Raw genomic sequence first — 22,734 nt, forward strand, 5'->3', positions numbered from 1 at the left:
ATGGCAGTATGTTTGGGGTCATTGTCTTACTGTATGCTGAAGCGCCATCCAATGAATGGGTAGACATTTGCTTGTACTCCAGCAGACAAGATGTTTCTGTAAACATCAGAATACATTCTGCTGCTGCTGTCAGCAGTAACATCATCAATTAAGACAAGTTAGCCAGTTGCAGCTATACATGTCCAAGCCATAGCACCCCTTCCACCATGTTTCACACGAGGTGATTGTAAATCTTGGGCAGATCGTTTTTTCTCCAAACTTTCCTCTTGCAATCACTCTGGTACATGATAATATTCGTCTTATCTGTCCACAATACGAAGTGACGGAACACACCAGACTAACCAGAAACACCTGTCAAGCCAATTTTCCAATACCTTTTGTGCCCTGAAATAGGGGGGCTATGTATAAAAAGGGTTGTCATTTCTAAATGGTGAAAACAATCTGAAAGAAATTAAGGATTTAATAAAAGATCTCTACTTTAACCTCATAGTAATTGTTTGAAATCCAAACTGTTAGCATATAGAGCTAAAAGAAGACAAAATGCTCCCTCTTCCCAATTCTTATGGAGGGCACTATATTACTCCTTGCTAACCAATACCAAAAGCTGTTGGGAACTAAGGATACAGATTTTGTGTTACTGAAAATATTGCTGAGGGGTGAATCTGAATACATCATACAAATAACTCTTAATATTTTACAGTCACATGTAGTAGAGACACAAATAAATTGTAAACCAAACTGGATCAGTGGTTCTAATCCATCTGTAGAGACTTGCATGTAAATGTATGCAGATCAGATATCTGTTACCAGATCTCAGATTTATTGTAGCCTATCACTCCCTGATTATTATAGATATAAATAATAAACTCTCACTGAAGCCACTGGAAAGATCTGCTGTATCCAAAATAAACATGTTTTGAAAGGTTATGTTTCACCTCCATAAGCAATATAATCTGAACAAGCAACAAAAACATGAAAAGTCAATCAGTATGAATGGGAAATACGTTAATCCAGTACAAATAGCCACTGGAAGACTGCATGGATACACAATTACCCCCTTTCTAATCCGCACAGGATCCACATAAAGCCCATTATGTTGCGGATTGGCCTTCCCAATTTATCAAAATAATACACATATAATGTCCAACAAGCCATGACCTATAGATAGTCAATTGCCCAAAAGGTGATGAATGCTGATGAAATGGTTCAATGTTGATATGTAGATACTGTAGATATGTTACTGACCATCCATTCAGCCTATATAGCAATTCATTTGTTCAACATCTAAAATACATTGCTTATAGCCTACTTTCAAATTGGAGGTGAGTGTGTGCTGGACAGACTAATGGGAAACTTGAAGTTTCCTTGTAGCTGAGAGCACGCTGCCATTGATCCTCTTCAAATTCAACTTCTTGATAGAGACAACCATCAGTGACATTCTTGGTGCATCAGATATTGTAAATATCCTTCAGAGTATGGATAAAAGGGATAATCTTCCAAACCATACTATAGGTAGTGTATAGACTCTGGCTGACATCTAATAACTCCTATTCTTCTCAGCCTCCTTACCTTATGTTATACTAAACAGTTGAACCAAATTCCTTATATGGCTTTTTGCCAAATGATGCCACAAAGCAATTAATCATAAAGCAGACGGCAGAAAGGTTTCATTTATTTTCAAATGACATGACAACTGTTCAGCAACTACACCAACATGTCCAAAACATGGAATTCTTGTATAAGCAGCTATTGTCCATGATAGCTTTTTTCACTTCTTTCTATATACATATTTATATATACATAATTCAAATGAGTTCCATGTCATGTTAGAGCAGAGTTGACTCATCATGATTGAGGCCTTATCCTTCGGATTGGCAGACAAATAATATATAAAAAGGTCATAACCTTAACACCGATCACATTTCATGACATATCGATTCACATCGAGACAAAAGTTCTCATATGTTAGGAAAATAAAAAGCGCAAACAGATGGGGGAACAGTCAAAAAAGAAAACTTCTCTGTTCATTCAAATACAAACAAAATCAGCACAAAATGAAAGGCTTGAAGGACATGAAGCATAAAATAGTCTGTACATTTAAAAAGCACAATCCACAATGCCTGTTTCAAAAATTCAATCCTGAAACTGTTTGTGGACTAAATTGTCTTCCAAGTGAACCATGTTCACTGGGTCAAAAAGAATGCATTAGCTATTGAAGTCAGCAAATTCCATCAGGAACATTGATAGAAGAAACCATCCGATTCTGTTGAGGGCGACACGGCAACGGAGCACATCTGCATTTTGGGGTGTGACCCATCCGCTAACCACTGCAATTGGTTGGGCTATTTGCCTATTGGCTGCCTGCCTGCAGGGGATGTTGCTGCCATGGTGACCATGCAGAGTACGTGGGTCAGACGCCGGGGACCACCTGGCTGTTGTAGTCGGTGGACTCCATCTTAAGAATGTAGGGGATGATGCTGTCTATCTGCACGTTGCCAATCAGGCCGGCGAAGAAGAGCTCCTCTGTGACCGCAGCACTCATGAGCCGGAGGGCTGGGAGACGCAGCAGTAACTTGGATAACCTGACAGAGAGAGAAGTACATAAAACAAATTAGTAAAAACAAGTTGGGGTATCTATAGGTTTCAGGAAGTTCAATTTAAGACCTTTAAAGCCACTTGAAATGCAGTTCATTACCAATTTTGCGATAAAAATAAACAGTTTATTAAAAAGTAAAAAAACAATATTTTGACCAAATATAATTAAGGTAAATATGATGAGATGCAGTGATAAAGCATTACAAACCTATAAGAATCTTCAGGGTAGGTCCTGGTAACATAGTCCTGCAGCTCCATGTAGGCCTTCTCCTGGAACCTCTCAATCTGGTGGGTGTTGTCTATGCCTGGGTGATCTACAGCGCACGCAGCATGGGCATGGGCACGCACACACACACACACACACACACACACACTAATGTAACTGTATGTTTCAACCAACAACCAGCACTGTTCATAGCATTATGTAACATTATTATTGGCGCACTCCATCCTATTTGAGAAATAACCCATGAAAAGCAACGTTCCTCTCCCCACTTCCTTCCTCCCTCACCAGGACTGAAGAGGACGATGGCTTTGAGGTAGGCGTACTCAAAGGCATCTGGTGACAGCTTGGACATGCTGTTACAGAACTCCTGCATCCTCCAGATATGTTCCATCACCAGCTTCACTCTCTCAGGGGACAACTTCTCTGAAGGGGCCACAGAAGAGAAGTCTCACAAATTATGGTTGAGTTTTGTGAAAGCGCAGAGAACACTGTCTGAATACTTACTGGAGCAAACCTTCTAACTTTTCTTTAAAAGTGGACCAGTAACAGAAATGAGCAAACCGATTTCCTTCATACCTTCTTGTAAGCTGGTCTGAAGGTGGTTGATGATGGCGGCCAGGATGGTGGCGACATTCATGACGTTGGAGCACTGCGCCAGTCCCAGGGCAAACAGCTCATTCCAGCACGCCTTCATCAGGTTGATGTCATTATCTTGACCACTGGAAAATAGGAACATTTCATTTAAGGGCTATAGGAAGAAAAAAAATACAATGAAAGAGAATTAAGAGTAAGACTCACGCCAAGGCTTGGAAGGCAGGTATGGAGCGTGCCCAGTGCATAGAGAGGAAGAGTAGCCGGGAGGCTGACTCACAGATGTAGTTCACATTGAGGTACTCTGGCATGGGCAAAGGCATCATTAGCTACAGGTAGAGAGAGAGGGAGGGAGAGAGGGGCCATGAGAGAGTAACAATGTGCTCCAGGCCGACATCCGATGTATTTGGACTGCAGTTCTGTTCAAAGTGAGCTAATAAGCATGGGATCATTTTGTTAACACCTTGATGCACCGAAATGAAATGCGCTCCTGAGGGTGGCACTCACCTTGAAGGGCACGTGGCTGTCAGAGAGTAGTGGACCCTCCAGCTCCACCACAGGACCCGACTGGTCACCTGACATCAGCTGCATGGTGGCCTCAAGAGAGTCCCCTGCAGAGCCGTCCCCAGGGTTCAAAGCCTTGGCCAGGGTATCAAACGCTCTGGGGAAACACAAAAAACAAATAAGTCAGTCACAAAACCACTCATGCTACAAACTAAGAGCTCTTTGATTATTGTGGCTCTCATTTTCAAAGCCGAGGTTCAGGGCATGAAAGACAAATATGGGCTATTGTTTAAAGTACATGCTTGCCTGTTACTCTTCCAATGGCAAATTTCAAACCCACTGCAGCGAAGGGAATTTAATTATGTCTTTAAGAGCTGAGGCAGAAGCCACATGGCCCTGGAAAAATTCAATTTGGGACTCAAAAAAAAAAACACATCCTCCTAGCTCTAGTCATTTTCTAATACACATACAAACATCAGATACACCTAGCAGTTTCCATATCGGTACTGCCTTTAGTCAATTTGACAAAAAAACATGTATGACAAATCTCCTCACCGAGTGATGTCACTTGCAGTTTGTTCGTCTCCTTGCATGTCTGTCATGGAGCTGTCGCCGTTGCTAAGGGTTTCCACCCCCATCATGTCGTTGGTGCATTCGTCGCTCATCTCCCTGGCCTTGTTCAGGTGGGCAAGGGACGTCACCACGTTGGCCAGCGTGCTCAGGTCACCCTGACACGGGTCACTCTGAGGAGAGGCAAACAGAACATTACATGGCATTATTAATCATCTCTCTAATCTCTCGTGTTTTACAGAATAGAGATAGATAGCCCCTAACGGAGGTTTGTATTGCTGAGTTGAGAAGGTTCTTAAGATTTCCAGATCAGAGTGACATCAGTGATCACGAAAGAGTATGTTATCTGTCTAGTTACCTGCTCAGGTGATGCTGGGACCAAGATGGTGTTTTCAAGCTTGGGGAAAGGCTGCTGAATGTTCAACAGCATGCTCGACTCCAGCAAACTTGTTGACCTGCAAAACACAAACAACACCAGTCAATCTTCACTATATCTGTACCGTTGGGTTTTCATATACCAGGGGTGTCAACCTTAGTTCCACAGTGTTGGTGGGTTTTCATTTGTTTCTCTTAATCAGTATCTGAAATAACACCTGGGGAAAACAGGTGTGTGGCCAGTCAGTGACTAATTGATCAATTAAATGCAAGGGACGAACAAGATCCCATATCTTGTGGCCCTTAAGGACTGGTTTGTCACATGTCTAATTCTACCATATGAAAAGGACTAAAATGGTTGTCAAGTTAGCTTCTTAAACCAGCTACTAAACCTGTTAGTATTTTGCGAAAGCCCTCAATGAGAACTAGCCATTAACAACGTTTTGTGACTTCTGAGGCAGGGGTTAGATTCCTCATCTGACATGGGTTGCTCTATGGGTACCTGGCAATACTGCGGTACCTGGCAGTTTCCTTGTCGGTCACAAAGGTGGGCGTGGCAGCCAGAGGGCTGCACAGATTCTTGCGGATGTAGATCTTCTCTGTGGAGGCGGCACAGTTGACGGACTTCTCTCTGGACACTTCCACCGGCTTCCTTTCACACTGGACAGCTGAGAGAGGGGTGCAAAACATAATTCTGTCTTGTGTGAGGGTAGATATGGGTCACTAAACATACCAGGGCTATTTGACTGATCGTGAGCTGCACTAGTGGGTTAGGGCAGGGGTGGTTGGGGCACTCACAGTCCTGTTTCATGCCCAGAGACATGCAGCGCTGCAGTCGGCAGTACTGGCAGCGGTTGCGGTGGTGCTTGTTGATGACACACTCTCCTGAGCCCCTGCAAGTGTACACTAGGTTCTTCCTGATGCTGCGCTTGAAGAAGCCCTTGCAGCCCTCACAGCTCACAGCACCGTAATGGCGACCTGAGATGAGGAGAGACAGGGAACAGGGTCACACAATGCAGAGTGTGTGTGTGTGTGTGTGTGTGTGTAACGCTATTAAAACTGAGGACAAAGTTGCACTGCACTTAATGCTTACCTGAGGCCTTGTCCCCACAAACAACACAGTACTCCACCACAGGCTTGACGAGAGTCTGGTCAGAACCTTCAGTAATAAACTGAGAAAGAAAACAAAAAAGTAGTGGAGAAATATTCAAATCAGATAGCAAACAAGAACAGAAAGGCCCAACGTTTACATACACAGATTGTGAAACACTGACTAATACGATGCTTTCAATTACTTGCATCGTTCTGAGTGGGTGGGAAAGAGGGACTTGTTCATGTGTGTGGCAATGATCCTCTACCTGGATCTGCTGGCCGGCCATATCAGGAGATGCAAATAGCAGCTGGTTGACCCCTGAGCCGTCTGGGGAAGCCAAGATGACCTTGCCAGGGGAGGACTCCTGCTTCAGGATCATCTTCCCTCCTGTGGAGTAGTCAGCATTGGCCAGGATAAACTGCTGCTTCCCACCTGTAGCCTGCTCCAACGCTGTGACAATCTGGATCTTCTGTCCCGTCTGCTGATCTGTCACGATCTGTAGGAGAGACAAAGGGATAGAAGTAAGAGAGAAGTCCTTAGACAAATGAGATGGATAAAATGCACTGCTGCCTGACGCCAGTGTGCTTCATCTGGGTTCATGTCATGACAACATTTAAGGATTCTGTGTTAAAAGAATGTATTGCACAGACACAGAAATATATCCCTGGAGCTGGTAACTTTGCTATTTGCCGACCTCTTCTCTGAGTCATGTGAATGTTGACTTTAGCCAAGAGGGTGACTGTAACAGTCACATCACCTGGATGCGGTGTCCTAGTGCCATGCTACCGTCCGCTGATACAAGCTGAATCCTTTGAGTCTGTCCGTCCATTCTGGTTTGTGTTTCCTTCCACTCTTCTTCACATCAAAGCCCCATGAGGCACATGAAACTGTGGACGACACACATTACACACAGTTGTACAATCAGAGGTTAGATAAAAATGCCTATTACAAATCAACAACAAAATGAGACATGTTGTAAATATTAGTACTTTATACAGGCAAATAAAAGGTAAAGAGGCGAAATCTATTATTGACCAAAGTGTTTTACGTGCACTCTGGACATAGGCATATGAAAGACATGCACAATGTCATGCAGCATGTAGGTTATAGTAAAGCCTGTTTGGCGTTCATAATTACTCAACCCCACACTAAATGTATTGAAAACATCAAATGCTGACATTAATATACAATGCCTTCAGAAAATGGTTTTAATTGTAGCAACATGTTTTGAGATACTGTCTTTGCTATCTATTATTACTGGGTCAAGTTAAAGAAACTACGACAATTAAAATGCACAAGACATGTCTGCAACTTGCTTGCAAATTAACAGTCATTATGAAATGTAAGGAATGGGGATCTATGCCAAACTAGCTAAAGGAAAATAAATAGATTCAGGGCAGTGAACTCCTATGTAAACTTCAGGGACGTAAGCAGGGGTTTATGAACAGCTCTATGTATCTGGTTAGCCGAGTTAACGAGCTAGCCGTGAAGAATAACATGGTGGTAATGTAGCTTCGGGCGGCCTATCGTGCTTGCAAGCAATTGTGTTGTTGGCCTTGTTAGCTGAGCAACATCAATTATCTCCACAAACTGTACGAATGAACAGCGTGGTTGTACGAACAACATAAACATGCTCTGGTCTACTTGTTATTTAAAATCGATACGGAAGATAAACGTATTTCTTTTCCTGTGGGTGAAAGGTCAACATTGAAGGGTTAAAGCATGCTAGGGTTCAAGGCCCATGCAAACATGCAGAGAGAATCAACTGGCGGGACTTCGATTTTGACAACAGAGGACTCGGACCGTACATTTAGCTAGCAAATTACACAAACCTCAAATAGCCACATTTGAACACTAATGCTGATCCGCTACACATCCGTATTTAAGTTTTGCTTATAGTCTAAACAGCTTGCATCACACAATCGCTTTTCCCGATTAGTTGGCTAGCTAGCTAGCTTAGCTATCCGGCTAGCCAGCTAAAGCTAGCTCGCGAACACGTTTTTAATATTTAGCACGTGAAAAGCGATTAGTTATTCAGTTGACAGTCATATGAATACTGCTAGCCTCTTAATAATATCTGATCGTTCTTCATATGGGGTTGATATGCTCATCATACCTGTCAATTTTGAGTTTACTCATACACGTCGGGCTCCGGAAGGATGAGCTATAAGCCTGCTAGCTAGCTAATGGCAGCTTCACTGAGTAACGAACGGCGTTAGCTGGGCTGCTTGGTAATGTAGCTAGCTCTAGCTGGCTATTTTCTATATCTTATTCAACCGAGCTGACCAATGCGTCGTTTGTTGGGAGCTTTTCGTCCACAATCAATTTGCCTTACCTGTTCTAATGCTGTTTTTGTCCGATTGTGTGTCGATGTTTAGTAAATTAATGTTATTTTTCAGTCGTTTGCTGCTGCTTCAGGGCGGGTCAGAGTTCGTGACCTTTTTCCTCAAAACACATTCTGATACACATGCGCAGTCCCTTGAATACTGGGGCGCAGTAAGTCGGAGATTCTCTGTAACATTATCTGAATGTAATTTGACTAATTTTCACATGTTAATGGATCTGCAATTCGAGTTATGTCTTATTGTTTTTCAAGTAACTTATTGTTTGAGTGGTGACTTTTCCGTCTGTTCTCAATGCATGCATGTTAGAGGGATACAGTCTTCCCATACAGCAAAATAATTAGGCACGGATGTGGGACAAATCCAAAACAGATCTGTAACGGATCAGGTCTAGAGGTCTTTGCTACATTAAACTGTTGTAATGTGTAAGCATATGCAACGTTTTTTATACAGTTGCAAGACCAATTGCCCAGGTATGGCACAATAAAGCTTTTCTAATGAGCTTTTCTTCAGATGAAGGGGCTGTATATTGTCTATGGTTAGGCTACAAGCATAATTTATTTCCCACTCTAGGGTCAATTATATTTGGTGACTTCCACCTTGATGCATGTCTTCACTTTTGTATGATTTCTTAATGCCATAAAATGCATGTTAATTTAATAATTAAATTATTATTGACTTGGCAAATGATAGACAGAATCAAGACAGAGATATTAGATGGATGCTTTATTTATGATGATAAATAATTTATCATTTAAATGTCATACTTAATTTTCAGTTTCACAGTGGATGTAAAAAAAAAAATGAGTTTCCAAGAAAAAATACTATTCCTTTCTTTCCTTTGTAACTTATTTGGGCAACCACTCGCTATTATGTTATGTTTTCATATAGGCCTACTGCCTGTCTGACATGAATGAAGATGCAATTCTGACCTACAATATGTACTGTGGGCATGGAACTTGGCATGGAACAATGAGACTGCTAAGCAATTTGGTAAAACAATATTTATTACAGTAGGTACGTAGTGCTTTCGGGTGTAATCAGACCAGTACATATAAAATACATTCATTTAAACTTGATTTATTTAAAATCAAATGCAAATCAATTTCGATGTAATCTTGCTACATCACAGATATTTACACATAGGCTTGCTCAATCTGCAGGGAAATATTGTCACCTTGTGACCCTGTTGTCCTAGACTTAAGAGGGGAAAAATCCCTAGACCTATGACCAATTCACACAACCTTTCTTGTCAGGATTGTATCATTTGATTGAGAACAGAAATAAGTGAAATTATCTTATTGTGTTCATAAGTGAATTTTCCCACCCGCAGTGTCAATAAACAATTTGTGAAATAACCTTCCATGGTGTGATGTGGTAGTATTCAAATTACATGTCAACTGAAATGTAATGATGAAAATATTTAAAATGCATCCATCCAACAGAACAAGCCCTAGGACTAGAAATTAAAACTAATCTGATCTAGCCTGATAATAAAAGGTTAACTTTAACAACAAAGTTTAATACACCAGTAATGATTTCTGTCATGCTCCAGTTTGTGCATCTGTAACAAAAAATGATATACGCTATTATATACAAGCCTCCAGGGCTAGATTCTCATGAACTGTTCAAATAAGGCAAACATGCACTTAAAATTACAGTTTGTATAGTAACATTAGCACCAGTTCTCTATGGGCAGTTCTCTAAGGCCCAAAGGTAGCTTCATTGTAACATTCAAAAAATATATATATTTGTACTTTATTTTTTCTGAGACCTTGAATTGGTTACTCCTTACTCTTATTGTATTCAGTAGAGACACAGGTAAATCTTATCACTATATGTTAACCAAAGTATCGTCTTAACTTATTCACACTTCCAGTATTGGGTGACAACAAGGCCACACCCTAATTTCACTGCTTGGGCACAGTACACAGTTTGCAGGCATAGAGAAAGATGGTCAGAGCACTATGGCTTCATTGAATGCATCTATCCATCTGTCAAAGAAAAAGAAGACATCACATTATGTATCACAAGGGTGATAGTTGTTGTTGCACAGCCATTTTAGCAGCTCTCATATTTCTTTCAAGTATATTATTCAAGTGTTAACAAATTCTCAAAGGTAAAGTGGAGTATTTTACCTCTGTTCATACAGCTCTATACCCCATTCCCCTACCCTAGCCTTATGAGGGATCAAATGAGTGACAACTGTACCTTTGGGCTGTTTGGATGTCGTCTGCCTTGAAAATGTAGTAGAGCGTGTTTTTGTGATAGAGCTTGAACTGTAGCTTCTGACTTGACTCCTCTTTCAACATGAAACCCAACAGGGGCTGGCTCTCCAAAGCTGCCACATTCTACAATGAAGCAAGAGACAGAAAATTGAGTTTAATTAGTTCAACTCAAACAATACTTTATCATTTAATCATAAATCACCCTGTAGCAGACACAGAACAATTTGATAATGCCACAGAATATTTGTCACAGAATTCAGCAAATTAAATTAACAGAGGACATACCTCACTAGCAGCATATGTGTACAGGACCTTGTTCTTGATGACAAACCAGAGCCTCTTCCCCTGCTTCTTGTTACCCTTTGACCTCTGCAGGTAGCCACTCATAGAGGAGTTGTCTGTGTTTGCGGTCACCTGAAATAAAACATGATCATTTGATAAGAGAACTGGTCATCAGTAGTATAGACTTACTGTAGGCTCTGTTTAAACTAAAGAGTGCTGGTCACCTCCTTTAGGGCAGCAGGGATCCTCTTTGTCTTCCTTTGGAAAGCAAAGGAGGACTTTACACCAGGGGAGAGTGTTGTGGTCAGAGCCTGGTCATCTGGAGAAGGGGAACGCAAAAACACTGTTAATGTGACAAATAATAAGACCATTATCCAAGATGTATGCAGAAGGGCATAGTGTCATTAAAGTGTAAATGGTGTCATTTTCTCTTTAAATACAGTACATGCGTTTCTCTGTTGCCACCTCAGACCACATACAAAGTAACTTTATTGTACTACCCTCTGGGCTCAAATGTATGTACTGTATGTTGGAGGAAAGTCTTACTTCTCTGCTGCTGTAGTACAATGATGCACTGATCACACACTCGGGCCAGCTGGTTCTTCAAGTACTCCAGACACTGTTTGTTTGAAGAACATGACTGGCACACCACCTAGCATAATGAACATACACACAAAATACATATTCAGTGAAATACATATTCCTCACAAGTTGAAATACCCCCATCTGCGCCATCGAATTTGCTAGCTTTTTGGTGGTGTAGCTGGTTTCCATCAGGTTTTTAGGAGACGGCGGTCACGGGTCGGCAATACAGAGGTCGCAGGTTCGAGACTCGTGTGGAGCAACTTCAAATGCGAGGACTGTTTGCAGCAACTTGACATCCATCACATTAGCACAATTCATGTTGGGGGTCTAGCACCAGTATATGCTTTCTTGTTGAACCCCAGGATATCCCCCACCTCAAAGATGCCCCCTCACCTTTCCACAGGCGCGGCAGTGGTGGCGCCTCCAGGTTAGCGTGAACTCACAGGTACATATCATACACATGGTGGCCCTGGGGTCAGGGATCCATATGGGGGCTTTGGAGCCTAGAGGAGCCCCACTCTCACTGTCCCTTGACTCAGTCTGGACATGGGACAAACACAGCAGCACATCACTCAGTAATCACAGGTAGATCTCATCATCAGTACAACTAATACATTTATCTTAATCACATTAGTTAAATATTTCAGTAAATCAACTTCCAGACAAGCTTGACATTGTGTTTCAGTGTGTAATGCACTATGTGGTATGATTTGTGTGCTGTGATTATTGAAGCTTTATCTTGGCTGGGAGTCCCATTGAGACAAAGGTCTCTTTTACAAGGGAGCCCTGCATACACACAGTTTACAACCATACATCATACAAAATTACATTATAAAACACAATCAGGAAAAACAATAACATTTTTCAACAAAGAGGTCCTTGATCAAAATGTTAAATTGCCTGAGCGGCACCAGAACAACCAACTGTAATGTATCCTATAGAGTACATTACAGTACTGTGTACATCAGTTGTATGTACTGTGTACACCAGTTGTTTTTTATGAGATGTGTAATGTGCCTGTGCAAGACAAATTCCCTCTTGAGGGCAATAAAGTTTTCTATTCAAGTTACAATGTATTTAAGCCCACTTGTTAACACTAATTAGCAAGGGTCATCGCCATTTCTTTAAAACACCAAAGAACATAATAAATTAAATAATCAAGAATGAAAGGGGATTTTGTCACTGTCATGTATTTCATGAGAGTGTTAGTACCTCCTCTCGAGTCTTGCTGGATATGAAGCTGATCTTCTTTCTGGTGTAGTCACTGATGGCTGTGGAGATGGCCTCCAGCCAATCGTCTCGCTCTGAAGCACAACTACAGGAAGAGAAGAGGGCAAGAGGTGTAAGTCTACAACTGGAGATGACAGGAAATGTTTGTTTAATAATTGTGTACTGCAGGCGAAGTTAGTATGAAAACATATGATATTTGATGAATAGGTGAAATGTATCATAACAAAAGAGTAATGTATCTGGTTCTTACCTGGCAGAGAGTATGAAAGAGCGTTCCACACTCTCAATATTCAGCTCGTTTTGATTGGCCTCTTGGCTGGGCTTGCTAACCTGCAATTATTTTCATTATGTGAACATAAAATTGATTACAACCTTTCAAGTTTTGTGTGGGAGAAGGATAAAACAATGAGGAGAAGGATAAAACAATGAGAAGGATAAAACAATGTTACCTTCATCCCTGCCAGAGAGAGCATGTTGTTGAGTTTGTACTGGCCAGACTGGACAGGGGTGGTGTACAGCAACGTGTCGTTGAACTGGAAATCACACCATAGAGTTATTACTACTATAATTGTTTATTAGATAGAGACAGTTGTTCCACTCTGAGAGGACCTAAAGGCCCCAATTCTGATGTTAAACCAATCACATCACCCATAGCTAAACTCTTCAGCACCCTAAGGAAGGAGACAGACTTGTGGTCGTGAAAGGTACTCACTAGGAAGAACATCCTGGGCTGCATGACTTTCCTGGACAGCTTCATCAGAATGCCCTCTTTTAAGAACACCTGAAACAGGTGACAGATGAGCTCTCAAACAATAAATAAAAAACAACATGAGAGGTAAGCATGTGAACAGTCACAGAAGTGGTGAGACTGCTGGTACCTACCCTCCCAGGCTGGACGATCTCATGGTGGCCGTTCAGACTGCACTGCACCTGGATCAGCTTCTGGAAGTTATCCTGAGACAAGAGAGACAGGCTTGAGCAATCCAATAACATGTACACTGAACTGCATTATATTACAATATCACACAATATCATTCAAGGGGTCTTGAATGTCTATGAGCTTGAAGATGTTGGCTCTCACCCCCTGTTTCATGATGTCATTGGCATGGCTGGCCACCTCCTTCACTATGCCAAGTGCAGCTGTGTGGATAAAGAGTTAGATAAACAATATTTTAGTGAATGGATTCATAACACAGATTCTGGGTATGTGTTTCAGTGCTTTTGTTTCTACAAACATACAGATACAGTACTTATTTGACCATTAAACCATGTTTGTGGGTCTTAATTATATTTGTTTTACCTTGTGTGTCTTTGTAATCTGCCGAGTCTGGGGGAAGGTTCCTCAGGTAGTCTGAAATTACACACCATTGTAGACACTGGGTAATTCAACTAGGGAAAATAAATTGGTAGTACAATGAGGCATAAGTGCCTTGTATTGTGTAGTAAATTCCTGAAATCTGAGAGTGAAAAACCTGGATACAACAGCCAAAGGTGTTTATGTAATGGAATTATACAAGAGTGCATTCTTCAGATTTTGGCACCGTCTGAGCCGTTCCTCCATTAGGCTCATGGGATGCTAAGCTCGTTCATGATAAAGCTTGTTATGTCACCAAATTAGGTTTGCACTGCACTTTGAAATCTTATTATGTGCCTTGCAGAACAGGTTAGGAATTCAAGACATGCATACACTTTTCTATCCAGTAGATGGTAGTGGAAGACCATTTTACGACAGATACTCAACCATTTGAATTTGGTTCTGACCCTTATAGTAAAAGGTGGGTGGGTGTATAACATTCTGATTCACCATGTTACTAGTTACCATGTGTCTATTCAAGTGAACAATCTTGTTACATTTATGTCTTTAAGTAATTATACGTGTCAACAAATAATACAAAAAAATCACAATCTAGGGAATGAGCACACTTCTAACTACCTGTGAGAAGTAGCTGATACTGAGGGATCCTCTGCACAGGCTTCAGTAGGTAGTGCCTCAGAGCCAGGCTGGCACAGCGTGGACTAGCCTGAGAATGGACACACACTTTAGGACACACACATACTATAATCCAAAAAGACATGCAGACAAACACCTATAGTATACACATGAGGAGCAGCACACACACATACACATGTTTGCGCACGTACACATGCACACACATTTATAAGAAACCAAAACACAATGCCAAACAATCACAGACTCACAAACACAGAGACACACCCTCAACATAAGACAATGATACACAAGAAACTGGTTGGCCCAGTCCCATACCTCAAATTCCCGCACCACTCCGGCAAACACTGGGTTCTTCTTGCTCTGCTCGTCCAATAGAGCCACATTCTTGTCAAACTCCCGAATGTATGTGGAGTACATCTTCAGATAGGGGCCTTTCTTTACAAAAATGTCCGCTAGCCGACCATGCTCATCCCTATCCAACAAAGCAGAGGGTCAAACATTCAGAGTTGAACCATTGCAGTATTGGGTGAAAAAGTAGGTGACCAAGGTTAGGTTTCTCATGGAATGCTGTGGTTTCATCAGGAATGATAGGTGCATGTATTTCTGAGTCATGACAGTGATTTATGTACTTCTAAAAATGATGCCATAGAGTTGTCAGAGAATTTGTATGGAAAACAGTGAAAGGGATGAAGATGGCTGTGGTACCATTGGGCCACCCTCTCCTCCAGTTCTCTGAGCAGGTCTTGGTTCAGCTCGTAGAGTTGGGGCAGGTAGTATAGGATCTGGTTCAGAACACGCTCCTCAACCACAGGCTTCCCACTCTGACCAGACGCCTTGGCCACTGCATCCCTGAAGTCCTGCAGAGAGATTAGGGACAGACAGCTCAGATAGAGAACCACAGACAGACATGGTGACAAACACCTCCTAGTTCCTGATTTTGTAAGAAGCCATAAAAGTGTGACATGAGTTCACCAAAAATTCCGTCCATTTTAGTAAAACTTAGAGACCCAGTCCAAGTACAGGAGAGCAGGAGAGCCCCGAGGCTGCCTGGGAAAAGCTGTTTCTGCTTCCCTTTCTGATGATCCTGATGTATTTTGTGGTTTATGGGGCACAGGACAGAGAAACTGCATACAGCCAATCTCCAGTGAGGAGGCCCTTTAGGAAGCTCCTGTGGTTTACATGTGAGAGCTCCCCTCTTACTGTACTGGTCAGCTGACAGAGGTGAGGGAGGAGCTCGGCAGTAGCAGGACTTTGGACAAATATGGCCGAAATATATGCAAGAACAATAGGCTACAACAATCATTGAATGATAAAGCATTAAGAAAGTATTCTACTGTATTATGTTGCTTAAACAAATCCTGTTAGTAATGTGATGGGATACAGGCAGACCCAAAGGCATGTTTTGGTCAGGTACTGTATGTGACTAGTCAGGTTTTGTTGATCGAATTGTGAAAACGACTGGATTAACAGGACTGAACAGTGGATTGATATGACAAATGTTTTCCCAAACAGTAAGAAAAGAACAATCATTCCATAAACAACTGTTGCTGATTATAGAACAGGCACAGAGTTAAATGCACTAAAGGTTGTCCGTCCATAGTGTTACATCACTTCCTGTCTCTCTCCCACTGTGAGAGGCATCAGAGCTAATGACTCAGTCCCCCTCCACTTCCTCTCAACCAACTCTGGATTTTAGATAAAGGAACTGTACACGGAGGGAGCCAAAGATAGTTGTGTTCCACACAAAAACCTTTGACAGATTTCTAGCATAGGAGCAAACTTAGATATCGCCTATATCATCATTATCTTTTGGTAAGATGCCCAAATCTAAACTGAGCAGCATATAACGGGAGCAAAGCATATTGTCCCAGGGTAGTTCATAACACCATAAGTGACTACACTGTACTATACTCCAGTTGGACCCAGACAAATGTGTTTGCATGCATTTCCTCAGGCCATTGTCAGATCACACGACCACTGCGAAGAAAACCATGAGGAATGCAAGTCATGTGGATAAGAGTGAGGGGTGTGTCTCAGTGGCTAACCTAATCAAACACACATGGAGAAGCCTGCCGGCCCACGTACTGTACTATACTTGAGTTCTCACTAGATACACAATACACAATACAGCACAACACAAACATTAAGCACTCATATTACGCTGTCAACACAATTGGGTTATTCATCAAATACTGCTCAAAGAGGGAGAATACTGCACCAGGATACTTACAATATGCAGAAGCTTCAGGACATCGACAAACCTAGAAATATGAGCGGAAGCATGGGTTAAGAGGGCTGTGTGTAGGTGTTGAGTGACAGGACAGGATGTGTGAAAAAAGACTGGACACTCACACATTCTCCGAGCTCATGATCTCCCTGGCAATGTGGACCACCTTGCTCTTTTTTGGCCCACTGTCAGACTAATACAGGTAGACACACAAGTCAGCCACTTTGCATGGACATTTGAAGAAAAAGTATTTTCAGAGAGCATTCTGTACAACCCAGAGCAATCACTTTATGACATCCCTGACACAACCATAACACATACATATCCATTTCTTTGGCTCTTGTTTACGGTCATGTAAATGTGACTGACTAATAAGCAGTAAGCAGTGACCCCAAATCTAAGATAGACAGCCTTCATTGCAGGATACAGGCAGGGATCTGACAGTGCCTCACCTCGCTCTCCCCTTGCTGCTCGGAGTCTCCTTTGCTAGAGGTATAGCTGTCATCATCCTCCTCGTCCGAGCTGTGGACCATGTCCTCATCCAAGTGTCCATCATCCAGCTGTGCCACTTCCTCATCAATAGAGCTCCTATAAGGACAGGAAGATACGGTCAGCAAGAGGAAAACTGCTGAAGTATGGCCAAGCAGACACACACACAAACACACACCCATGCACACGCATGTGCACGTGCACGTACACGCACGCGTGCGCGCGCACACACACACACACACACACACACACACACACACACACACACACACACACACACACACACACACACACAGGAGGTGTAGGCTATGTGAAAGAGGGGAAGAGGGGAAAGGTGTTTGGTATAAAATGGCTGAGTAAGCATATTATTTGGGGGTGTCTTTTTGACAAAAGAAAAATCACCAGTCCAGCAGTTTTCAAACATTTCCTGTAATGAGACATAAAAAAGAATACAGAAAACGCGGTCTGACTGACAAAGCAAGATTCCTTTTAATCATCATCCACTTACTCTTGACACAAGTCCAAAAGTGCAAAAGTATTACCTGGGGTCAGCAGAGCAGTTTGGCTGGATGCCGCCGCCTCCACCGCCAACCCAAACATTACAAATGCCCGATTCCAAATTAATTCCCCCCCATTCCTAGGCCCTTGTTAACTAACCCATATGCATCTGAAAGAACTGGATAGGTGTAAGGCTGTACGGAAATACCATGTAGCCAACAGCAGAAATACCATGTAGCCAGACAAGGAGCTAAGAGGAACTACTGTAATACAACTGTAAGGGAATTGGTTTAGAATTGGGGCATTGCGAAGTGGCTATGCTATGTGGCTATGCTTCAAGCCCTCTTTCAGAGCAATGCTAGGACCTGTTTACAGTGCTACTGTATGGTGGCTCTGTATTTGTGAGAACTCAACGTAATTTACACGTGATCATTTCACTGTTTGAAGCAGGGAGGCTGACATACTAAGCCGTTCAAGGCACAGAACACTGTTACACAAACTTTAATCCTAAGATTTAAATTTTTCAAACGCCAATTTACTTTTCTTTTTTACTTTTTACAATTCTGATAATTGGTATTACAAAAAAACATTATTTTGAGTGATTTTCCTGACTCTCCTACACTAACCAGTATAACTAGCTGGTGCTTATGTTTCTGAGGGAGGGTTAACACACACAACAGTTGCAGTCGACTGCAGATCAATCAGAAGATGCCTGGTAAGGACATGACATACCTATGTGCCAGTCTACCTCACTAGACAGGAGATTACATACTACACATGCCTCTGCTCTTAGTCTGCCACGAGTAATTACTCACAAAGCACTTTCAACAATGTTGTTTTTCAGGGTATAAAGAGGCTTGGGAAGTGCATATGATTTACTCAAAATAGCTTTCATACAAGAATAACAACAGTTGCCAGGAAGTCATACAGGACAGTCATCACGTCCTGAGAGAGCTGATCTGCATCAGGATATAACATGGCCTCTGTGTGTGTGTGTGTGTGTGTGTGTGTGTGTGTGTGTGTGTGTGTGTGTGTGTGTGTGTGTGTGTGTGTGTGTGTGTGTGTCAGGTTTGAGTCACTCTACCTCTCTGTGCCACTGTGCTGCAGCTGGTGTTCAGTGTGTTTCTCCAGGGGCATGTATGGCTCCTGCTCCTCATAGATGTTGTCATCATCATACATTGAGTTGTACAAGGCTAGCTGGGCCTGCTGTGGACTCACTGCACTCCCCATTGCAGGCAGGTTCATGTACTCTGGGATCTCCTCATACAGAGGCATGTTCTCATACTCCACAGCATGCTCTACCCCAGGATAGAACTCATCCCCATCCACGCTCTGCTCCACACTGAGCTGGGGACAGGAGAACTTGCGCTCCCCACACACCCTCACGCCCAGACGCTCCTGGAAACAGACATCATCTAGGTCCACGTCCACACACTGCTCAGTCTCTTCTGCCCTACAGTCCGGAGACTGGCCTCCCTTGGCTAACAGTTTAGGCAGCATTTTAACAGAGAGCTTGAGGTCCAGAAGTTTCCGGAAGGAGCCCCTCTTCTGTCCCTCAGAGCGAATGAGGTCAGCTGAGGAGAAGGACTTGGCCTTCTGCTTCCCAAGGCTGGAGCGAGAAGGCTTGCTTGCCGTGCCATCTGTACTCTCCTTACAGGATCCGTTTGACAATATCGTTTGAAAGATGCTCCTTCCAGTCTTCTCCTCTGGAAGTACAGGAAGCTCTCTCATAGTCCTCTCTTTTAGAGCAACGCCATCTTGGACTGCCATAGAAAGGCCATGCCCAACCTCACCATCTTTGGTCATTCCCTCCCCTGCCACCTCTGACAGTTCCTGCTTCAGCACTAATGCTGCTGGGTAGCTGTGTCTCTGGGGCTTTGGAGGGGCCATCTTGAGAGCCCCATCTTCCTCTGAGCTGACACTTTTTGCCACGGTGAGGGGTGAGTGACAGTTGAGTACCAGCTGGTTGAGCAGACTGGTGGAGAGAGGACAACAAGCAAGGTCACTGTAGACCCCCTCCTCTTCTTCCCTCCCTTCTTCTTTCTCCTCCTCCTCGTCCACTGAACACTCCATTTTATAGACAGACTCGTCCCATCCCAGCTCCTCCTCCTCTACATCCTGTGGGAGATGCTGAGGGGGCGTGGCCAGTGCCCTCTTAGGTCCAGACAAAAAGGCTTTGTTCCTGCGGGGAGGGGCAGGTGGAGGTGGGGGTGGGGGGCAGGGTTTTCTGGAGGACGAGAAATGCTCATCGCGTTCGCTGACAGGAACGTTCTGGGAGTGAGCAGGTGCGCTGACAGACAGAGATGGGCTGTTCTTCCTCTCAAATGACACCTTCACCTCCTTGACAGTCATTTCCATCCCCTCCCTTCCCTCCCTCTCCTCTCTCTTCTCATCCACCGCTTCCTGCCTGGTCAAACCAGCCTTCCTGGGTTTCCGTGGTACAGGGACAGGGAAGGGCTTCCTAGGAACAGTTGGGACTGAGGTTGGGTGGTGACGGGACTCTGTGGAGCTGATGGGCTCTTCCTCTGCCCTGCACCCATTGGCTTTAGAGGAGGTGATGATGTTACCATTGGCCTCATCGCTCTGGGTTCTCTGAGGCAGGGTGTGCTTGACCTCAGGGCGTGTCGTTACAATGTCTGGGTTAAGGTTCTGGTTCATTGTCTCTGCCAGTTTGTTACGTACAGCTGTCTCTTCTGGTGGCTTATGTTTAAAGAGGTGGTTATTGATGGACACAGCCTGTACAGAAACATCTGGTAGAGGTCTACTGTTGTTGACCACTTGGCACTTGTTGCTATCAGTTTTATCCCTCCTGTTATCTGGTTTGGGGTGAAATCTAGGCTCTCTGGATTCCTCTCTTCTACATTTATGCAATGTTTTCAAGTCTTTCTCAATTTTGTCAATCACTTTATCTGCGGTGTTACTGTTCCCCATGCACAGACAGTTCTCCTGGGTACAAAGGCAGATAGGAATAATATAATCCCAGTCAGGTTTTTTGTTCTCTTGCTGTATTCCATTTTTGGAGTTCAGAAAACCAATACTTCTTGAATGTCCATTCTCTTGCACACTGGTCTGCTGCATGGCCTTTGAGGAGAGTGGTTTGCACTCCACAGCAGTGGGGAGGCATGGTTTGGGTGCCAAGGCTGGTTTGACCCTTTTTGGTGTAGCGGGTAACAGCTGAGAGAGGCCATCTCGTTTAGGAGCTGAGCAGGGCAGTCCTGGCCTCTGCATTTGGACAATATTTGGTTTAGGGGCCAACGGTGGCTTCTGGGTGCCTTGAGAAAGAGAGAGAGAAAGACAAAAACAAGGCTTTAGAAACAGAAAGAAAGTGTGTCACCATAATTTACCTCATCTAAGATACATAACTGAATGCAAAAGGTAGTACAGCTCTGAACAAAGACTTGCCACTTTTAGGAATAAGACAAGTTGCGAAAAATGGAAATGCCATAATTGAGAAACTCTAAAAAGACAGACAGATGTTGGCTTAATGAAGAGAGCAGGTTAGCCCTGATGTGGAACTTTACAGAGGTGTTCTTTGTGTCTCGAGCCATAAACAGTAACAACCTCCTGCAGAGTAACATCCCAAGCGTCACAACAACACTCTGGGGGGTTGACAAATCACATTTCTATTGTTTGCCACACTTCTCAACAACACAGTAATCCTGTTAATGGTCCAGTCAACAAGGCAGCAGTGAGCAAGATGGAGAGATTGGGAAGGTGAGCTGGCAGTGTGAGACTGTGAGGTCAAGCAGAATGGACAACTCAGTCTATGTGGTTTACACACAAGATCCAGGCTGCAGAAGACCAAACTGCTACAAAGCATGCGGAATTGCTGACAGGAACAGAGATAAGGGCATGGAAAGAGTTCAGAAGGGAGGCATTTGTCTGTCCTTGAGCAAATCTCAATCAAGCAAATCTTTCAACTTAAAAAAACAGTGTTGTTTTGTGTTATTTCCCAGACACTCAGCTGTCCAGTTTGCTTCTGCTCAGACTGTAAAGGGGCAATTTGGGATTCAAACAATAACAAAGCATTCTCCATGCCGCTTCTTTTGGTAAACAACTGAGGGATGGGGCTGGAGAAATGTAACCACTCTGTAATTCATAGACAGAGCTATGGCTGCAAGGACTGACAATCCATGAGTTAACAACTATAGTTTTAACCATGGTTTGAAGCTATAAGTGTTTGTTTACAATTACATTGTTTACAAACAATTGACTAAGACAGTGATTTGCTTATATTTTGGGTTCTGATTGGCTATGTTGATAAGCTCCTAAAGCATTTAAGTTATATTCTTCAAGAATCAACGGTCATGTACCATTCATTTAATAGTTCCAAAATTGATGTACCAATCACAGGTTTTCCCCTTTAATGTTACAGTAATGCAATTCAATATACATTACGACTAAACTACTAACACAACTGCCTTAGTGCTGCATAACAAACGAGGGTGTATGATGTGCTTGGAGGACCTCTAGACTGATTTCTGCTTTACATGATAATAGGTATTTTTAAATACTTCCATGTTTAAAACACAATCAAAATAACAGGTGTCAGTAAACCAGTCAATTTACAGAAATAAAAAGTCGACTTACCTGAGCTCATGATGATTCCAAACCCACTGTAATTTCTGTTCAAACGTTTTATTTTAACTCAAGTGGAACCGCCGGTGTTCTACCTCCAGACGCATTGTCAACTGTGGCATCAAAATCACGCAATCTAGCCTTTTCAAAAATGTAATCTTTACTCTTTTGGTCCTGCGCTGGCTAGAGTCGCAGTCAGTGTGATCAACTTCGATGTTATGAACTCCGTCTGTGAGCTTTCTGGTAGTCATTTACAAAATCTCCACTAGGAGTCTCCTAGCTCCACAAATCAACATCTCAAGTGATAATTGTATTTCAGAAGAAAAAAAAACATTTTACAATGTCATAGGCTACACTTGCATGAGATACA

At 42.8% G+C, this 22,734-nt stretch overlaps 2 protein-coding genes across 2 annotated transcripts; both read right to left on the bottom strand.

Moving 5' to 3' along the window:
- Positions 1–3,228: 3,228 nt before the first annotated feature.
- Positions 3,229–6,735, bottom strand: nr2c1 (nuclear receptor subfamily 2, group C, member 1; the record flags this gene model as incomplete). The annotated part of the gene is made up of 11 exons (XM_083666498.1): positions 3,229–3,239; positions 3,398–3,540; positions 3,620–3,741; positions 3,920–4,073; positions 4,472–4,659; positions 4,845–4,941; positions 5,364–5,529; positions 5,660–5,839; positions 5,955–6,033; positions 6,220–6,450; positions 6,712–6,735. The coding sequence occupies 11 exons, from the start codon at positions 6,733–6,735 to the stop codon at positions 3,229–3,231; spliced, it is 1,395 nt and encodes a 464-aa protein (XP_083522624.1).
- LOC310801537 (FYVE, RhoGEF and PH domain-containing protein 6-like) lies at positions 6,712–22,527 on the bottom strand. The gene is made up of 22 exons (XM_083665602.1): positions 22,377–22,527; positions 18,871–21,058; positions 17,252–17,387; positions 16,925–16,992; positions 16,803–16,833; positions 15,278–15,429; positions 14,888–15,044; positions 14,555–14,642; positions 13,922–13,972; positions 13,703–13,761; positions 13,504–13,575; positions 13,334–13,402; positions 13,071–13,154; positions 12,872–12,951; positions 12,604–12,706; positions 11,785–11,931; positions 11,353–11,458; positions 11,031–11,125; positions 10,810–10,938; positions 10,508–10,647; positions 8,071–10,290; positions 6,712–6,841 (listed from the first exon to the last, which is right to left on the bottom strand). The coding sequence occupies exons 1-21, from the start codon at positions 22,384–22,386 to the stop codon at positions 10,254–10,256; spliced, it is 4,002 nt and encodes a 1,333-aa protein (XP_083521728.1). The 5' UTR covers positions 22,387–22,527; the 3' UTR covers positions 6,712–6,841; positions 8,071–10,253.
- Positions 22,528–22,734: the final 207 nt, after the last annotated feature.

This window comes from Argentina silus (assembly GCF_951799395.1).
Source record: "Argentina silus genome assembly, chromosome: 3".
In the NCBI taxonomy this organism is placed as follows: Eukaryota; Metazoa; Chordata; class Actinopteri; order Argentiniformes; family Argentinidae; genus Argentina; species Argentina silus.

Coding starts and splice junctions, on each gene's coding strand:
- LOC310801537 (XM_083665602.1), bottom strand. Junction 11,932..12,603: donor CCAGCAAGACTCGAGAGGAG/GTACTAACACTC, acceptor TCCCATGTCCAG/ACTGAGTCAAGGGACAGTGA. Junction 10,648..10,809: donor ACACATATGCTGCTAGTGAG/GTATGTCCTCTG, acceptor GCTTCATTGTAG/AATGTGGCAGCTTTGGAGAG.